Raw genomic sequence first — 20,786 nt, forward strand, 5'->3', positions numbered from 1 at the left:
TTTACATTTGGTTTGCAAGTACTTTATTGAGAAATGTTGCATCTATGTTCACAGGAGAAATTGGTCTGTAATTTTCTTTTTTATTGGGTCTCTGTGATTTTGATATTACAGTAATTGTAGCCTCATACAAAGCATTAGACAATGTTTCTTCTTTTTCTATTTTGTGGAATAAGTTGAGGTGTACTGACATAATTCTTCTTTCACGGCAGGGTACAATTCTGAAATGAAATCTATTAGGCCCTGAGCTGACTTTTGCTGGGAGATGTTTAATCACTGCTTCTGTTTTACTAGGGGTCTTAGGTCTGTTCAAGTAGCCTATCTGATCTTGATTTAACTTAACTAAATCATTTATATCAAGAAATGATATTTCATCCATTTCTTTAGGTTTTGCAATTTAGTGGAGTATAAATTTTTAAAGTTTGCCCTTTTTTTTTAAAGACTAAGTATTTTTATTTATTATTATTTTTTTATTAATTACACTTTATTCACTTTGTATCCCCCAATAAGCCCCTCCCTTTTCCCCTCCGGATCCCACCCTCCCACACCCTTCTTCACGCATGCCCCTCCCCAAGTCCACTGATAGGGGAGATCCTCCTCTGCTTACTTCTGATCTTAGTCTATCAGATCTCATCAGGAGTGGATGCATTGTCATCTTCTGTAGCCTGGTAAGGCTGCTCCCCCCTCAGGGGGAGGTGATTAAAGAGCAGGCCAATTAGTTCATGTCACAGACAGTCCCTGTCCCCATTACTATGGAACCCAGTTGGACACTGAACTGCCATGGGCTACCGCATCTGTGCAGGGGTTCTAGGTTATCTCCATGCATGGTACTTGGTTGGAGTATGAGTCTCTGGGAAGACCCCTGTGTTCAAATTTCTGGTTCTGTTGCTCTCCTTGTGGAGTTCCTGTCCACTCAGATCTTACTATTTCCCACTTCTTACATAAGATTTCATGCACATTGCCTAACAGTTGGCCATAAGTCTCAGCATCTGCTTTGATAGTCTGCAGGGCAGAGCCTTTCAGAGGCCCTCCCTGGCAGGTTTCTAGCTTATTTCCTGTTATCTTCTTCTTCGGATGTCCTTCCTCTTTGCCTTTCTGGATGGGGATTGGGCATTTTAGTCAGGGTCCTCTCTCTTGATTAGTTTCTTTAGATGTACAGATTTTAGTGGGTTTATCCTATATTATATGTCTATATGAGTGAGTATATACCGTGTGTCTTTCTGCTTCTGGGATAGCTCACTCAGGATGATCCTTTCCAGATCCCACCATTTACCTGCAAATTTCATGACTTCCTTATTTTTCATTGCTGAGTAATACTCCATTGTATAGATGTACCACAATTTCTGCATCCATTCTTCAGTTGAGGGGCATCTGGACTATTTCCAGCTTCTGGCTATTACAAATAAAGCTGCTACAAACATGGTTGAGCAAATGTCCTTGCCTCACCACTGGGAAGAGCAGCACATAGGAGCAGAGATGCTGGCATTGTGACTTCATCATTATGATACAGTTCTGTGTGGGGTGGGGGAGGGGTATGTTGTAACAATCTCCAGGATCATTTTGTTCTTCCTCTTCTGGCCTGTTGGCAGGGAAAGACCAGATGGCAGGCTGAAATCCAGCCAAGCTTGTAGCTAAGGTCTCTGGTGAAGTCAACTCCAACGATTCATAGACTTTAATCACCTTTCTCAGGTCTTTGTTTCCTATTTCCCACCATTACAGAGGACTATCTCCAAGTGTGAGTGAGACAAACTGGAAACAGCTGACTTGTCACCACGCACTGTAGTCAAAAGATCTTGTTCTCTCAAGACTCTTACAAGCCAGTCAGTTGTTTACCAACGCATCATCTGCCAGCCAGTCAGTCATGGACCAACCAGGCATGAACCAATCAGGTATGACACAACCAGGTGTAAACCAAATAGATATGAACTACTTAAGTGTAAGACCACAACGCCTAAGCAAAACAGATATCGAACAACCAATTATGAGGCTATCAGGCCAGAACCTATACAATATAAAACAACTAGGGCCAAGACAATCAGACAGCAACCAGCCAAGCACGAACCAACTAGGCATGAACAAACCAGGTGTGACAAGAGCAGGAGCAAGCCAAGCAGATATGTACCAATCAGGCTTGAGCCCATCCAATATGAAACTACTAGTGCCAAGCATGGACCATCTAGTCATGAGCAAACCAGACCTAAGCCTACAAGTTATGAGGGAGCCAGACCCAAGACAACTGGATATAAAACAACCAAGCATACACCAACCAGGTATGAATCAAGCAGACATGAGCCAAACAGGCATATGGCAGCCAGGCTCACCTCCTCCCAACAGAAAAGTGAGCTCAAGGCAATGGGACCCAGTGTATCCAGGCAGGAGACCACAAGACATGTGGCAAGTAAACCAAATCAATCAAGGAATGAGGCAATCAGATATAGTGCAACAAGACCCAAGCTATGCAGTACAGAGACAACCAGATACATGGAAACAGGACCCAAGTTATCCAGGACTGAAACCTATAGAGCGACGGTATTTGGGGACAAGCCAGACAGGCAACAAACCAAATTTATGGCAACAATACCTAAGTCATCCAGGCCTCAGACAGTTGGAATTCAGACAAGCAGATCCCAGAGAACTAGGTATGCAACAATCTGACACAGGGCAAGCAGGCCCTAGTCAATTAGGCATGAGACAAACAAGCCAACCACGTATGAGACCAAACGACATATGGCAATTGGTCCTTACACAAAAAGGTATAAAACAGCTGAGGATGTTGCAAACAGCCTCCACCAGCCCACCAGACAGCAGACAGTCAGGCACTTGGCAATCAGACTCTAGCCCACACGGCAAGACACTGTCAGACCCATGGCATCTGAGCCTCAGCCAACCGGCCATAAGACAATCTGACACATGTCATCTAGGCTCTAGCCCATCAGGTATGGAACAGTTGAACACATATTATATAAGCTCCAGTCAACTATGCAGGAAACCCTCTGTCACACAACAACAGGGATCCAACCAACAAGGCATGAAATACTCAGACACAAAGCAAGTGAACCCTAGTCTATTGGGCATGACTCCATCATACTCAAAAGAAGTTGGGGGCAGCCAACGAGGCATGGATGATTTGGACACACCGAAATCAGGCTCCAGCCAAACAGGCATGAAAGAGTTGTACAGATGGCAATCAGGCACCAACCAACCAGGCAAGACACAGTCTGACAAATGGCTACTAGGCCCTAGCCCTCTAGGTATAAGACATTTGGATTCATGGCAAACAGGCCCAAGCCAACAGGGCATGAAACATTCAGACTCATGGCCATGGGGCCCAAACCATTCAGGTACAAGACAATCAGATGTATGGCAACCAAGCCCCAACCAATCAGACACAAGACAATTGGATACATGGAACCGAAGTCCAAACCTCCCTGGTGTAAGACAGTTATACACATGGCAGCCAACCCCCAGTTGCTCAGACACAAAACAATCAGAAAAACAGCAAGCCAGTCCTAGCAACTCAGACGTGAAACAATCAGATACTTGGGAACCAGTGCCAAAGAAATCACAGACAAGCTCCACCCAACTGAATCTGTTCCAAGAAGACATGAAAAACCCAGAGGCAAGTCAATCAGGAGTCACTGAATTAGGCAGAAACCAATTAGATACCATCCAAACAGATATCACCAAACAGATATCACCAACAGATATCATCCAAACAGGCACTCACCAATTAGATATAAACCAATCAGATACCACCCAACCAAGCCAAGAAGGAATGACACAATTAGAAATAGCAGAACCAAGTCCAATCCAACCAGAAAGGAAAGCCAGTCCATCAGACACTAGCCAATCAGACTCAATTCAACTGGACATAAGCCAAGCAGGTGAAAGTAAATCAGAGCCAAGTGAATCAAGTATGAGTGATACAAGTCAAGGAGCAATGCAATCATGCACGACAAATAAAAGCATGGCTCCTTTCTACATAAGACCTGCTGAGCCTCAAGACTGCCCAGATATCCTGCGACTGATTAAAGTAAGGTTCTATCTCCTTATTACTTGGAAGCTAGTACAGGGATAAAAGAACAAAAGGAATGCATAGTCTAGGTCTGAATCTAGCTCTGTTCATTATGACCCATATACACAATGTTGTGGAGTTCACTAAGCCCCTTTAATCTTCATTTTCAATTTAAATCAAGATTATGGTAATTGTTATACCAAAAGACTGTTTTAGTGTTTTTTTTTAATTATTATTATTAATTATAATTTATTCACTTTGTGTATCCTGGCTGTAGCCCCTCCCTATCTCCTCCCAATCCCACTCTCCTTCCCTCTTCCCTGCCCCGTGTCCCTCCGCTATTCGACTGATGGGGGGGTCCTCCTCCCTTAGTACCTGACCCTAGCCTTTTAGGTCCCATCAGGACTGTCTAGATCCTCTTTCTTTGTGGCCTAATTAGGCTACCTCACCAGGGGGAGGTGATCAATGAGCAGGCAAGTGAGTTTATGCCAGAAACTGCCGCTGCTCCCCTTACTAGGAAAGGTACATGGAAACTAAGCGGTGCATGGGATAACATCTGAGTATGGGGTCAAGGTCCTCTCTATGCATGGTCCTTGGTTTATTCATCAGTCTCTGCCAGACCCCGTTTGGCCCTGTTGTTCTCCTGTGTAGCTCCTGTCCCCTCCAGAGCTTTCTATCTCACCCATCTTCCATAAGATTCCCTGCACTCTGCCCAAATTTTGGCTATGAGTCTCAGCATCAACTTCGATATCATGATGGGAAGAATCTTTCAGAGACCCCTTGTGGAAGGCTCCTGTCCTGTTCCATGTCTTCTCCTACTTCCAAAGTCTGTCCTGTTTGCCCTCTTGAATGAGGATTAAGCCTCTTCCCTAGGGTCCTCCATGTTGTTTAGCTTCTTTAGGACCATAGATTTTAGTATGTTTATCTTAAATTATATGGGTAACATCCACTTATAAGTGAGTATATATCATGTGCTTCTGAGTTACCTCACTCACGATGATCTTTTCTAGTTCCATCTATTTGCCTTCAAATTGCATGATTTCCTTGGGATTTTTTTTGCATTTTTAATTGTTAATTATTAATTACAATTTATTTGCTTTGTATCCCAGCTGTGGTCCCCTCCCTCATCTCCTCCAAATCCCATCCTCCCACCCTCTTCTTCCCCATGCCACTACCATAGTCCACTAATAGGGGAGGACCTCCTCCCCTTCTATATGACCCTAGCCTATCAGGTGCCTATCAGCACTGGATGCATTGTCTACCTCTGTGGCCTGCCAAGACAGAAATTGTGGTACATTTACACAATGCAACACTATTCAACTATTAAAAACAAGGAAATCATGAAATTTTCAGGTGAATGGTTGGAACTAGAAAAGACCATCTTGAGTGAGGTTACAAAAGCAGAAAGACACACATGGTATCTAATCACTCATAAGTCATTATTAGACAGAAAATAGAGGATAAACACACAAAGATCTATACTCCTAAAGAAGCTAAACAAGGAAGACCCCAGGGAAGATACTCAATCTTCATGCAGAAGGGCAAATATGATAGACATCAGAGGCAGGAAAAGACAGGGAATAGGACAGGATCCTACCATAGACGGCCTCTGAAAGGTTTCTTTTTTTTAAATTGCTGAGTAGTATTCCATTGTGTAAATGTACCACAATTTCTGTATCCATTCTTTGGTTGAGTGACATCTAGGTTGTTTCCCGATTCTGGCTATTATGAATAATGCCACTATGAATAGAGATGAGCAAATGTCTTTGTTATACGGTTGAGCATCTTTGATCTACAAAACATTTTAACAACAAAATCATTAGACTTTTTAAGAATCAGGCATAAAAAAGTTTATACTTTGTTACAATGATGCTGGTATACAGCTACACAATGTCCATGAGTCTAAGGAACTTGAGTAAACATTTCCTTATACACATGTTTATTTTAATTCCTTTCCTAGAAATCATACCAGTGCAGTAAATGTGACAATGTAATGACTATAGTTACCATGATGGAATTTTGTTGTACTGATGGCAGTCATTCATGTGATACACAAGGGTGAATGTAGTGGTTCACTTTGGGTTTTATGTTCTTTAATAATATTTCCATTTTTCTGAACATATGATAATTTCCAAGTTCATAAAACTCTTTTTAAAATAATTTATTAGTTTCCCATCAAAATTCCTTAGCTAAAAGACATCATGAATGAGGCATTGTGTAGCTGTGCACCAGCATCATTGTAACAGTATTAATTTTTTTCTACGCCTGATCTTTAAAATTCTAATGTTTTCATTGTTAAAATGTTTTTGCAGATCTGGCGCTTTCTCAGACAATTAGGAATAGTGCTTCTTCAAGATCCAGCTATACAACTCCTAGGCATATATCCAAAATATGCTCAAGTACACAATAAGGACATTTGCTCAACCATGTTCCTAGCAGTTTTATTCATAATAGCCAGAATCCAGAAACAACCCAGATGCCCCTCAACAGAGGAATGGATACAGAAATTGTGGTACACTTACACAATGGAATACTACTCAGCAATTAAAAACAAGGAAATCATGACATTTGCAGGCAAATGGTGGGAACTAGAAAAGATCATCCTGAGTGAGGTATCCCAGAAGCAGAAAGACTCACATGGTATATACTCATGTATAAGTGGATAGTAGAAATATAATATAGGATAAACATATTAAATTCTGTACACCTAAAGAAGCTAAGCAAGAAGGAGGATCCTGGGTAAGATGATCAATCCTCACTTAGAAAGACAAATGGGACTGATATCAGAAGAGGGAGAAAATAGGGAATAGAACAGGAGCCTACCACAGAGGACCTCTGAAAGACTCTAGCCAGCAAGGTATCAAAACAGATGCTGAGATTCATAGCCAAACTTTGGGCAGAGTGCAGGGAATCTTATGAAATAAAAGGGAGCTAGAAAGACCTGGAGGGGACAGGAGCTCCACAAGGAGAGCAACAGAACCAAAATATCTGGACACACGGATATTTTCTGAGCCGGATACTCCAACCAAGGACCATGCATGGAGATAACCTAGAACCCCTGCTCAGATGTAGCCCATGGAAGCTCAGTATCCAAGTGGGTTCCATAGCAGTGGGAATAGGGACTGTCTGTGATATGAAGCCAGTGGCTGGTTCTTTGATCACCTCACCCCCACCCCCTGAAGGGAGAGCAGCCTTACCAGGCCACAATGCAACCAGTTCTGATGACCTGATAACCTAGGGTCAGAGGGAAGGGGAGGTGGACCTCTCCACTCAGTTCACTGGGGAGGGGCATGGGAAGAGAAAAAGAAGGAAGGGTATGATTAGGAGGGGATGAAGGAGGGGCTATAGCTGGGAAACAAAGTAAACAAACTGTAACCAATAAAAAATAAATTTAAAAAATGTTTCGCAAATACATACCAAATTAAATGGCATCTCCCTCATGAGAAATGTATGATCTTTTAAAGTTTTCATACATATATTTATATTATAAATCCATAACATACTAGTATGAAAGTAGTTGACTACTTTCTCAAAAGTAATTCAGCAAAATAAAATACTACAACCAGACTTTTTATTAAATAATTTGAAAATTACTAGTATAGTCACTGAAAATTTGTTCTGTTCAGGTCTAAGGAAACAGTTAAGATATAAATGACTTGTTAATGCTGTGAGTTAGACTATGGGTTTACTCCCCTATTCCTTACACACAATATAGTGTCTGTGTTTATATATGTATGCATATATACATGACTATTGTAATATATAAGAATTAGTTGGTATTACATCATTCCTGTTTCTAAGTATTAAAAAGAATAACTTTGTTCTCTTCAAGCAATAGCCTTTTATTCACTATCAGGCTTTTCTCTTCTTTAAGACCTCTAACTTTTTCTTATCTTGATTTTCTATAGTAAAATAAATATTGCCTCTGTAGCATAAAACCTGTCAATATATACTATATTTTGACATTCTGAACCACAGACCCATAGTATTTCAAATCTAAGTAATTTCAAAAAAAAACAAACATTACTTAAGCTTACATATTTCAAATAACTAGATCTTAGTTCAAATTTAGACTGAGGAGTTATCACAATCTTCAATCCTGGTCATAATTCTGTGATTTTACTTTTCTGTAAAACACTGAAAGGTTAAATACATAAAATTTTGGTATGTTAAAAAATACTTAAGACTGGTTTTAAAATCTAACTATTTGGCAGAATTTGTTTGTTTCTTTGAGACAGGGCAACTCTTTGTAGCCCTGGTTGTCTCAGAACTCAGAACTCAGTATGTAGACAAGGCTGGCCTTGAACTCAGAGATCAACCGGCCTCTGCCTCCCAAGTACTGAGATTAAAGGTCTGTATCCCTACAGCTGGTGATAAAATATAATTTTTGAAATAGATCTTATAGCAGAGTTTAAATTTACATTTTCTGTACATGTGTTTGCTTGAAGCCAACTACTGTATAAAATAAGCAACATTAGAAGATTTTATTTTTAACTGATAATTTGAGATTAGGGTTTAGGTTAAACGAAGTATAGAAAATATCTCCTTTGCAGACATTAAAATGGCAATCATTTGATTTAAAAATTTCAAAATATCAAAAAGAGTAGTGAAAATTACTCACATAAATGTATAGATCGTGTAGAACTCATATGCTTATATTTGTTAATATTATATACTTATATAAAATGATACAAAAGGATGGTTATTTTTGAACTGTTGCTTATCTTGCTGAATTCCAACTGACCAATACCATATGAAGAACACACCTTTATAAATAAGTGCTAACTGATATGGAAATAATATAGTATAGAATGGATAGAATGATAATAATGAAGTCATATGCCATGTCTGCACTTTTAAAAATTAAAGTTATTATGTATTGCTTAGGTTTACTATTACTCTGAGGAAACACGATGGGTTTATTTGTCTTACATACCACAAGTTACAGTCCACTGAAAGCAGAAACTCAAACAGAGCATGAACTGGAGGCATGCAAAGGCCATGGATGGGAACTGATTACTAGCTTGCTCCTCCTGGCTTGCTCAGCCTGCTTTCTTATACAACCCAGGACACACAGTGGTACCACCCACAATGATCTGTCTCTCCCCATCAATTGATTGATTGTCTCACACCATCAATCACTAATTAAGAAAATGCCCTAAAGAAGTTAAACAAGAAAGAAGGCCCGGGGTAAGATGATCAATCCTCACTTAGAAAGACAAATGGGATGTGCATTAGACATAGGAGAAAACAAGTAACAGGACAGGAGCCTACCGCAGAGGGCACCTGAGAGACTCTACCTAGCAGTGTATCAAAGCAGATACTAAGACGCATAACCAAACCTTCAGCAGAGTACAGGGAATCATATGAAAGAAGGGGAGTTAGTATGATGGGGAAAGGATAGGAGCTCCACAAGGACCAAATATATCTGAGCACAGGAGTCTTTTCTGAGACTGACACTCAACCAAGGACCATGTATGGATATAACCTAGAACCTCTGCTCGGATGAAGCCCGTGGTAGCTCAGTAACCAAATGGTTTCCCATAGTAAGGGGAACAGGGACTATTTCTGACAGGAACTCAATGGCAGGCTCTTTGACCTCCCCACCCCACAAGGCAGGAGCAGTCCTGCTAGGCCACAGGGGAGGACTTTGCAGCCAGTCCTGAAGATACCTGATAAAGCAATATCAGATGAAAGGGGAGGAGGTCCTCTCCTATCAGTGGACTTGGAAAGGGGCAGGGAGGAAACCAGGGAGGGAGTGTGGGGTTGGGGAGGGAATGAGGGAGCGGGATACAGCTGGGATACAGAGTTAACAAAATGTAACTAATAATAAAAAACTAAACTAAAATAAAATAAAAAGAAAATGCCCTACAGGCTTGCCTCCATCCTGATCTTATGAATGCATTGTCTCAGTTGAGGTTCGGTCCACTGAAATAACTCTAATCTGTGTCAAACTGACAAAAAATGAGCCAACAAATTGCTTTATTTTGAAAAATTTAAATTTATTTCAGTTATATACATAAGTAAGGTCTTATTTACGGTTAGGAAATATTCTGTTGAACTCTTGTGCAGTAATATGGAAAAATGAAATGTTTCCACAGTTTCTACCAATGTGAAATAAAATTTAATTCTGGCTTTCCTGAAAAATAGTAAAAATGTAAATTAAAAGTTTGAATACAAGGATATAATAAAATAATATTAGAAGAAAAGTTTTTTAAGTATTTAATATATAAGTAATATGTATTTTCATGTGAATGATGTGATTGCATTCGACATACTACATAGAAAATTGTTTTATAAAAAAAACAAGATTTTTTTTGTCCTTGTTCAGCTTATGTTTAGGCTGAGACTCTATGGGTCTAACTTCTGAAATTGCAAGAGTGCAAGCAGAATATGGGAGGGTTTGGAGGGAGAGATGGTAGTTGTATTTTAATCTCAAAAGTAAATGAAAAAAGTTTTGATAAAATCTTCAGAGCTAGAACAATGAAACTTAATGAAGAGTCCAGAAGTTATCTAAAGTACATATGAGAATGTGGTGTTTGATATAAGGGATATTTCAAATCACTAAATAAAAAGGAGATTATTAAATTAATGGCGCTGGGATGACAAGGTATGGTGTTATGGTAATATTCCACCTCAGAATTTACACACAAGAAAAAAAACATTCAAACAGAGAAATTATTAATAATGTAAGATGATAAAACTCAGAATTCAGTACAATTAATATCTTAACCAAAAATAAACAAAAGGAGACTAAACATAAATATTTTTTTAACTTTTCAAGTATAAGATAGGCATCACAAAAAATGGAATGCAAAAAATAATAAAGATCACAATTTTAAAATTCTAAAGTTATACTATCAAAATCCAAAGAAAACATGTTTCATATTTTATTTCTGTAAAATCATAATAAACATTGTGACTGGCAAGAAGTTTTTCTTTATTTTCCAGCTTCCTGCTGGATTCAAATCCAGTAACCTAGAAAGTTAATCTTTACATGACTGGTATATGAAATCTCTATCACCTCCCTATAACATGCTTATTTATCATCTGGCTACCAACTACTTATTTACCTATTTTGTGTTACATTGCTGTTTCAGATTTTAAGTTTCTAGATAATTGAGATCAAATCTGACTTCATTTTAGCACATCCCAGGATACCTGTGTGTATAAATATTCAATAAATACTTCAATGATTATAATATTTACCAAATTATCATCTGAAAGTATTTTTTTCTACTTTGACAGGAATTGGCTTCCTGTGAAGGCATGCAAGAAGAGGTGTCATTAACAGAACATGGTAAGAAGTTTTGTGGTAATTTTAGAGCACGTAAAACAGTGTGAGTGCATGCACACAGGATAAATACTTAGATATGCCTAAGAAGCTTTTCTATTACAAAATGATCCTATTAGTAACATTGACATATACAAACATGAATTCAATAGCCTTTTCAATGTTCCACTATTTTTCTTTTTCCCTCCTTTTAGCATGAAATAAATACATCATGGCTCATGCCTCTACAGATGTAGTAGACTGCAAATGCAATTCAAAATAGAGAATAAGAGGTATGACAGGTCAAAAGTGTTCCTTATATTTAATATGTTGGCAGGAGCATTGAAAAAAGCTATTTTTATTACATTTGATATCTAAAATATTAATGATTAATGTAGCAAATTATTATAAAATAGAATTTTTACACAGTAATAAGAAAAACAAAAGATGGACCAAATAAAGAGGGTTATTTATTAAAATTTAGAAGAATCCAGTGAAGATTAACCATTTAAATTTGAAGACTTAAGAATGTATATAATCAACTAAGAACCTTCCATGAAATAATTTCTTATACTCTATAGAGACTTTTTACTTTTTATAGTGTGCTATTTTGTTAGTTTAGTTTTTCTATTTTTTTTTTTACTACCTGTACTTTTGTTGTCAGCTATACCTAAGTAACCATTGCCATATATAATGTCTTGAAGATTTCCTACATTTTCTTCTAAGACTTTTCTAATTTCAAGGACTACACTGAGGTCTTTTGTCTATTTCAAGCTAGATTTTATATGGTATGAAAGTAATGGTCCAACATTGTTATTTTACATATGGAAATACAGTTTTCACAATAGAAATCATTGAAAAGTTATGACAATGGTTTTGGTATCCTGATAACAAATCAGTTAGCTATATACGTTTGAGTATTCATTTTACAGCCCTGTTTCTGTTTGGTTGGTCTATATATCAGGCCTCTTTCCAGTATCATACTGTTTTAATTACTGTAACTTATAGTAAATCTCAAAATTAAACACTGTATATCCTACAACTTTATTCTTTTTTTTAAATTTTTTATTTAACTTTTATTAATTACACTTTATTCCTTTTGTATCCCCCCATAAGCCCCTCCCTCCTCCCCTCCCAGTCCCACCCTCCCCCCCTTTCTGCATGCATGCCTCTCCCCAAGTCCACTGATAGGGGAGGTCCTCCTCTCTTTCTTTCTGATTTTTTGTTGTTGTTGTTGTTCTCAATGCAGTTTATTCAGGAACCTTGAACAATCTTCTGACCCTGGGGAAAGCCAGCCCACAGCTTAAATAGCCTCTGGGTAGCCAACCCCAGCGTGCCACGTGGGCAATGCAGATAGGTCCACATACATGGAAGCTAGCCAGATCCTCAGCCTTAGCCAAATGTGGAGTTATTTGTGACAGAGAGCACTCACCATCAGGAAGGTGGAAGGTGGAAACCAGCTCCATCTTTAAGGCGCAGCATTATGCAGCTCTCTACAGTTCCCCCTTTTTGTTTTAGACGCATCAGGCACTACAACTTTATTCTTGTGTTTTAAAGTTGTTTGGGATAATTTGAGTTCTTTGGAATCTATATGAATTTAAGAAAAAGGATGATGGATATGGTGGTTTGAATGAGAATTGCCCCTAGTTTGTAGACTGTTTAGGATGGTTTAGGAGGTCTTGTTGGAGGAAGTATGTCATTGCAGTGTAGGCTTTAAGGTTTCAGAAGCCCATGTCATTCCCAGTTAGCTCTCTCACTGATTCTCTCTCTGCATCTTGGTTGTGTATCAGATGTAAACCCTCAGCTGCCATTCCAGTGGCATGACTGCATGCTTTCTGCCAATGATGATCATGGACTAATCCTCTAAAATTGTTCAGCAAGCCCCCAATTAAATGCTTACTTTCATCAAAACTGCCCTGCTCATGCTGTTTCTTCAGAACACCAATAAAACAGTAACTAAGACAAAAGTCGGTACCAGGGACTGGGGTATTGCTTGGAGAGGCCTGACCATGTTGTTGTTTACAGGAATATGGAATAATATAGTACTTTGAGCCAAAAAAAAATGTTGATTTAGTGGGGCTGTTTGAAAAAGATTGGCACCCACAGGCTAATATATTTAAACATTTAGTCACCAGGAAGTAGTGCTGTTTTAAATGATTAGAAGGGTTAGGAGGTGTAGCCTTGTTGGGGGGCTTTGAGGATTCAAAAACCCGTGCCCTGCCCAGTCTGTCTGTCTGTCTGTCTCTTTATCTCTCTCTCCCTCTCTAGCATGAGAATCATGATATAGCCCCCAGCTACTGCTCCAGTGTCATGCATGCCATGTACCATGCCCCCTACCATGATGATAATGGACTAAATAAACCTCTGAAACTGCAAATAAGCACCAAGTAAATGTTTTCTTTTGTAAGAGATGCCTCGGTCATTGTTTCTCTTTACAGAAATTGAGCAATGACTAAAACAGGGACCTAATAGGCTAGTCTAGTAAGAAGACTGCCATGGGCTACCTCTGACCTTTATTTTCTACCTTGTTGCTATATACATTATTACTATATTACTATGTATTTCTCCCATCAGGTATATCAGTGTTTATCTCATATTTCAGAGTTATATATTTTCTTATGCATATGTGTATAATGTTCTACCTTCTTAGTGACTCAATATTTTCCTAATTATACACTGGCATTCTTCTAATAATATGATTTTAAAATATAATAGCTACCCCTGATTTCTTTTACCTACATTTTCATATCTTTTTTCATCATTCCATTTTCAATCTTTGTTTCTTTTAATCCAGAGTGTGTTTCTTATACAATATGTAGTATGTAGTTAAATCTTTAAAAAAAATGTACTGGGGTCAGGATGATGGTTCTATGAGTAAAGATATGATACCTTGGGTTTTTTTCTTAGGACCCATGTGGTAGAAGAAAAATTGAATCTTATAAAAGAAGGGGGAGACAGTAAGACCTGGAGAGGATAGGAGCTCCACAAGGAAAGCAACAGAACCAAAAAGAATCTTGGCACAGGGGTCTTTTCTGAGACTGATACTCCAACCAAAGACCATTTATGGAGATAACCTAGATAATCTGGAACCCCTGCTCAGATGTAGCTCATGGCAGCTCAGTAACCAATGGGTTCCCTAGTAAGGGGAACAAAAACTGTCTCTGACATGAAATCAGTGGCTGGCTCTTTGATCACCTCTTCTTGAGTGGGGAGCAGCCTTGCCAAGCCACAAAGGAGGAAAATGTAGCCAGTCCTGATGAACCCTGATAACCTAGGGTCAGATGGAAGGGGAGGAGGACCTCCCCTATTGGTGGACTTGGAGACAGGTATGGGAGGAAATGAGGGAGGAAGGATGGGATTGGAAGGGAATGAGGGAGGGGGCTACAGCTGGGATACAAAATGAAAAAAAAAACTGTAATTAATATTAAAAAAAGAAGTTGTCTTCAGGGCTGGAGAGGTGGCTTAGAGGTTCAGAGCCTCAGCTGCTCTTCCAAAAGTCCTGAGTTTAATTCCCAGAAACCACATGGTGGCTCATAACCATCTACAATGAGATCTGGTGCTATCTTCTGGTTTGGAGGCAAACATGCATGTAGAACACTATATACATAATAAATAAATAAATTTTAAAAGAAGAAAGTTGTCCTCTGCCCCCCCACCCCTTACACATACACACACACACACGGTAAAAATGTAAAAAACAGTATCCACTATGATTATCATTGTATTTAATGGAATAATACTTTTATATTTAGTAAGACAAAAGAGACACTTTTGCCTTTTTATATATGGCTTTTTTGTACTATATTTTCTCCATTAATACCTTCTTTTACTCTTTAATTATTTTATTTAAACATTTAAAATTTATTATTATTACACTCTTGTGTGTGTCTTCCAAGAGAAACACAAATCGGGGGTAGTGTGTGTGTGTGTGTGTGTGTGTGTGTGTGTGTGTGTGTGTGTTTGTGTACGTGTCAGTGTGTGTGTGAGTATGTGTGTATTCCCACAGAAACACAAAGCAGGGGTAGAGTGAGTGTGTATAAGAAGATAATTATTGGTTATCCAGCTTCAACTACTCTAGAAATACAAGGTGTCATACCTACAGATACTGGCTAGAAAACTTAAATGGAGATAGGCAAGCAGCTGCCACCACATTTATAGCTACATTTAGTCAAAATTAACAGCAGATAATAGCCAGACTCTGTTGGAAGTTATAACTGCTGAAATACCCACTTCAGACAGTTTCTACCAGGATAGCTGCTGTGCTGGTGGGAAGAAGTATTCCTGCTGCTTCCTAGTTTGCCATCTTTATCCAACTTATAAACTTGGACATACTGGGTATGAATTGATATTTCAGATTTATACAGAGACGGTTTCGGGGTCAATCCACTTTTCTACTGCCTGATTGCTGAAGCGCCCAATCAACAAACAGAATCAGGTAAACTAAACCTTTTGTCTATAATTCAATCTATAACGTTTTCTATATCTGAAAACAGAGTTAACTAATAAATTCACCTTGTGTAAACAGTATTAAGCAGAGGAGTACAATGTCCAACCCTGTGTACTTTTAAATAACACTGTTATGTCACTCTGATTTTAAAACTATTTAAAAAGTATAACAACATGCATCAAACTATTTATTTTCTTTTAAAGGCTGTATTATAAGAAAAGTAAACTTTCTACATTATATGTTTATGTAATGATACTTGGTCTAGCAACCACTTACTGCTTTAATAGTTAAAGCAGCAAATAAAAATACCCTTTTTATTCTATTTGAAGACATACACCTTTTTATGATGTAAAAGCACTAGCCTCTTTGCCTCCTTATCATCCCAGGACTGAAAACTATTGGATTTGCCATGTACTATTTCACTTACGACCCATGGATTGGCAAACTGCTTCACCTAGAGGATTTTTATATCACTGAAGATTATCAAGGTAAAACTACAATCATAATATTACTTGCAAATATTAAGAATTTCTAAGTTACATTTTAATATAAGAGCTACAGATAAGCATAGCTATGTTTTTAAGTTATTCAAATAACTCATTTCCATTTCTTGAGCCTGATCAGGATCGTAGTGCAGTGAAGACTCAACCACAAGTTAGAAACTATTTCAATAGCATTCATCAACACACTCAAGTAAGCTATGCAGTTTGTTTTTAGTAGATATAAATAAGAAATATGCCCTGTTCTGAGAAAACAGTGAAGGCCAGCATGGTGACACCCACCTTAAATTCCAGTATTTGGGATGCAGAGGATGGTGGGCCTCTGTGAGTTTGAGTTCCAAGCCATCCAGCAACAGATGGTGAGACCATTTCTCAAGAAAAAGAAAGAACACCGTGACACTCATTTATTCACCATGGATTTTAAAAATAAAACTAATCTCTTGCATTATCATTAATGACATACTTCAGTAAGATAAAATAAAATTTAAAGTATTCATGAATGAGTTTCAACACATGTTATTAGAATATATAAACCATAAATAGAGTTTGATCTTTTATTGATTTAAAACCAAAGTAAATGATTAGGTACGTAAAAAGTTTCAACTTACAGCCTTTCTCTGAAAATGTCTGTTTAATAGGTATAGGTATTGGGGCTGACATGCTGAAGAAGCTAAGTCAGGTATGTGTTTTAGTTAGTACTAATAGTCAATATATTATCTTTTTCTTCATCAAGAATTATTTAATAGGGCATAGGTTAGGTGATTAATCTTTTTTTATTTTATTAATTATACTTTATTCATTTTGTATCCCCCCATAAGCCCCTCCCTCCTCCCCTCCCGGTCCCACCCTCCCTCCCCTTTCTGCATGCATGCCACTCCCCAAGTCCACTGATAGGGGAGGTCCTCCTCTCCTTACTTCTGATCTTAGTCTATCAGTTCACATCAAAAGTGGCTGCATTGTCCTCTACTGTGGCCTGGTAAGGCTGCTCCCCCCTCAGGGGGAGGTGATCAAAGAGCAGGCCAATCAGATTATGTCAGAGACAGTCCCTCTTCCCATTACTATGTAATCCACTTGGACACTGAACTGCCATGGGCTACATCTGTGCAGGGGTTCTAGGTTATCTCCATGAATAGTCCTTGGTTGGAGTATGAGTCTCTGGGAAGTTCCCTGTGTTCAAATTTTCTTGTTCTGCTACTCTCCTTGTGGAGACCCTGTCCTCTCCAGCTCTTAGTATTTCCCACTAATTAAATATACCAGGACTGGCTCAGCTGATAAGGCCTTGCAAACATGAGGAGATAAACCCAATCCCCAGAACTTACATGAAAAGCCAGGAGTGGTGGCACACAATTTTATGTCAGCAATGGCAAAGATTTAATCTTGTGTTTAGTGGCTGCAACCCCAACATACTTGGTGAAATTTCAGGCTAGTAAGAGACTTATATCAAACAAAAAGTGGAAAGCAGCTGAGGGATAACATCCGAAGTTGCTCTCTGACTGCCACTGCATCGCACACACATGCACCCCAAACCCATATGAACATGAGCATTTGCATACACAAAACATTTTTACAACATGTGCTTCAAAGATTAAAGTGGGTTTTCAAGTTGAAAATTCAGATTCTATAAATTATATTTTAGATCTATATAATGTACAAACACAATATTTATGTTTTGTACCATCAAGGACAAATAAGCATGAGGGAGAGAAAAGACAAGTTTACTCATTAAATAGACCCACAGTGTGACTTGCACTAATATAAAAGATTTGTTGACCGAAAATACTTAGAGCATTTCAAAATTATTGGACATATATAGCACTGTATATAACAGACCTTCAATAAAATATGAATGACTATACTGTCAAATAAGAGTTATATCTACTTGTTTGTTTTAAAACAGATAGCCATCAATACCCATTGTAGTGCCATGCAGTTTCTTGTCATCATTTGGAATCAGGATTCCGTTGAGTACTACACTCGCCTAGGGGCTTTAGACCTTTCCTGTGAGGAAGGCTGGCATTTGTTCCGATTTAACATGGAAGATCTCCTGGAACTTGCAGAGGAAGAATGAAAAAAAAAAAAAAAAAAACAAAAAAAAAACCAAAAAAACAAAAAAAAAAAAACTAGTAACAACTCATCCCAACAAACATAGGCCTCAACATTTGAGTATCACCTGAGAAACATCACTTTGACATCAAATGTAAAATAAAGTAAGTGAGCACAATATTCTTGCATTTTACTTTGAAACAATTTTTTTCAAGATATAGTCAATTATTCATTATCCAAACTAAACACTAACGACTAGTAAAAGTTCTAACAATCTATTGGATCACACCATTCAAAACCCACTTACACTGGACTTGAAGTTTTTAGTAACCATTTCATCAAATGTACAATGGTGATGCTTTCACATTTTAAGAGTTGAAATTAAAATAAATACAATATTCAAATAAAAATGGATTTATGTTTTATATATAATGAAGTATGGGTAAGTTTAAATAGAAATTAGTAGGTATGAGTTTTAAAATTCATTTCTGACAGTTACACTACATTGTGAAAAATTAGTGATTACTTATCTTGAACATTTAGTCCCATTGCCTCTTTGCTACTGCTCCATAACTACATTACATTCCTGAACATGTAGAGAATTTTGATTGTACTTAGAGAAGATGCCACATTCAACATTATTTGTAAGTTTCCATTCTTCCTGGTCATTTTATAAAATTTCAATTATATTGGAGTTATGCCACCATCTAGAACCATCATAAACAGGCGATCTCCAGATAAACACCAGCTATACCCACTATATTCACAGCTATATCCTGTGAAAAAAAAACTTTTTATAATAAATAGTGTGGGTTATAATATTTATACATGCCAAGGATAAGATGCAATGAATTCGTATTTTAGAGAATTGGAAAAAGGAGACACTAAAATTATATTTGAAGATTGGGTAGGATGTCAGAATGTAGAGTGAAATAAGACAAAGGGGCATGCTGAAAGGATGCAAAAGCAGTGAAGAGGCTGAAAGAGCAAACACAATCACATTCATTAAGCAAGTGGAATGTCATAAATGTACATCTGAAAGAAGGTATATATGAATGAAAATTAGAATATAAGATAGTAAGACATTTTGATTTGATTATATAGGCAATGGTGATGAGCTATAAAGATCAGGTAACAAACAGTTAAATCAAACTCAACATCCATTTCTAATCTTTGATATTTTGTCCTCCTCACCACAAGAAAAAATACATTTTCTAACTTCTTTTAGTAAAGATTATGTTTATATAGTTGTGGTTTAGATATAAACAGAAATATTTTGAGGAGACTCTAAGAAAGCAATTGATCTTCTAATGAAAATGACTAGGTTACATCCTTTGTATACTCTACACCTGTCACTATGTCTTCCTACTTTGAATGTATTACATGCTCCCAGGATGTAGAATAATCATCTTGTAACTCTGAAAAAATCTAGGTCTTGAAGTTCCCAATGAAACTTTGCAATATATTCTTATTTGTTGAATGTGTTTACCTGGTTTACATGCAAGCAAAACAGATTCTGAAGTATGACATAGGAAGATTGATGGTGTGCAGATTAGCCAGGAGGGTCTTTTAATCCCAGAAAAGTGATGATGAAGATACAAGATGATAGGAATAGAGAAAGGATAATAAATTTGAGAAATAAGAAATGAGGGAGGTAGACATTTAGTTTTAGACACAATGATATTGAAATACCTTTGAAATTTGATTCAATATAAATATTCATTAGAAGTGTAGGTTGGTCTAAAACACTGGAGAAAGATCAAGGGTTTAGTATGAATAATAACATAATGGTTACTGAAACAAGAAACTGGCTGAGTAAAAATGATAAAATATAGAGAATGAGAAAGATCACAAAGAGTGGAAGCTGAGAAGAGACTGAGAGCAACAGAAGCATGAAGAGTAACAAAAAATGCAGGAGGAACAAAACAAAAGGATGGAGTTTCAAGGAAGGAGTGGTGAACAGTGATTAATTACCTAAGAATTCAAGTAGGTATAGAAGCCAGGATATTCCAAGTTCAAGAACCAAACCTTCAGCAGAGTATAGGGAGTCATATGAAAGAAGGGGTGTTAGTCTGATGGGGAAAGGATAGGAGCTCCACAAGGACCAAACATATCTGGGCACAGGGTCTTTTCTGAGACTGACACTCAACCAACGACCAGGTATGGATATAACCTAGAACCTCTGCTCAGATGTAGCCTGTGGTAGCTCAGTAACCAATTGGTTTCCCAAAGTGAGGGGAACAAGGACTATTTCTAACAGGAACTCAGTGACTGGCTCTTTGACCTCTCCACCCCCCAAGGGAGGAGCAGTCCTGTTAGGCCACAGAGGAGGACTTTGCAGACCTGATAAAACAGGGTCACATGAATGGGGAGGAGGTCGCACCCCCATCAGTGGACTTGGAAAGGGGCAGGGTGGAGATGAAGGAGGGAGGGTGGGATTGGGAGGGAATGAGGAAGCGGGATACAGCTGGGATACAGAGTTAATAAAATGTAACTAATAAGAAAAAAATA

At 37.9% G+C, this 20,786-nt stretch overlaps 1 protein-coding gene across 1 annotated transcript; it reads left to right on the plus strand.

The window, feature by feature from the left end:
- Positions 1-1,858: 1,858 nt before the first annotated feature.
- Satl1 (spermidine/spermine N1-acetyl transferase like 1) lies at positions 1,859-18,352 on the plus strand. Its single transcript, XM_060375456.1, has 8 exons — positions 1,859-2,727; positions 2,803-3,569; positions 3,702-4,030; positions 11,261-11,312; positions 15,640-15,720; positions 16,119-16,220; positions 16,871-16,911; positions 18,130-18,352. Exons 1-8 carry the CDS (start codon positions 1,859-1,861, stop codon positions 18,298-18,300), a joined length of 2,412 nt encoding a protein of 803 aa, XP_060231439.1. The 3' UTR covers positions 18,301-18,352.
- The last annotated feature ends 2,434 nt before the right edge of the window (positions 18,353-20,786 follow it).

The sequence above is a fragment of the Meriones unguiculatus genome, chromosome X, assembly GCF_030254825.1.
Source record: "Meriones unguiculatus strain TT.TT164.6M chromosome X, Bangor_MerUng_6.1, whole genome shotgun sequence".
Taxonomy (NCBI): Eukaryota; Metazoa; Chordata; class Mammalia; order Rodentia; family Muridae; genus Meriones; species Meriones unguiculatus.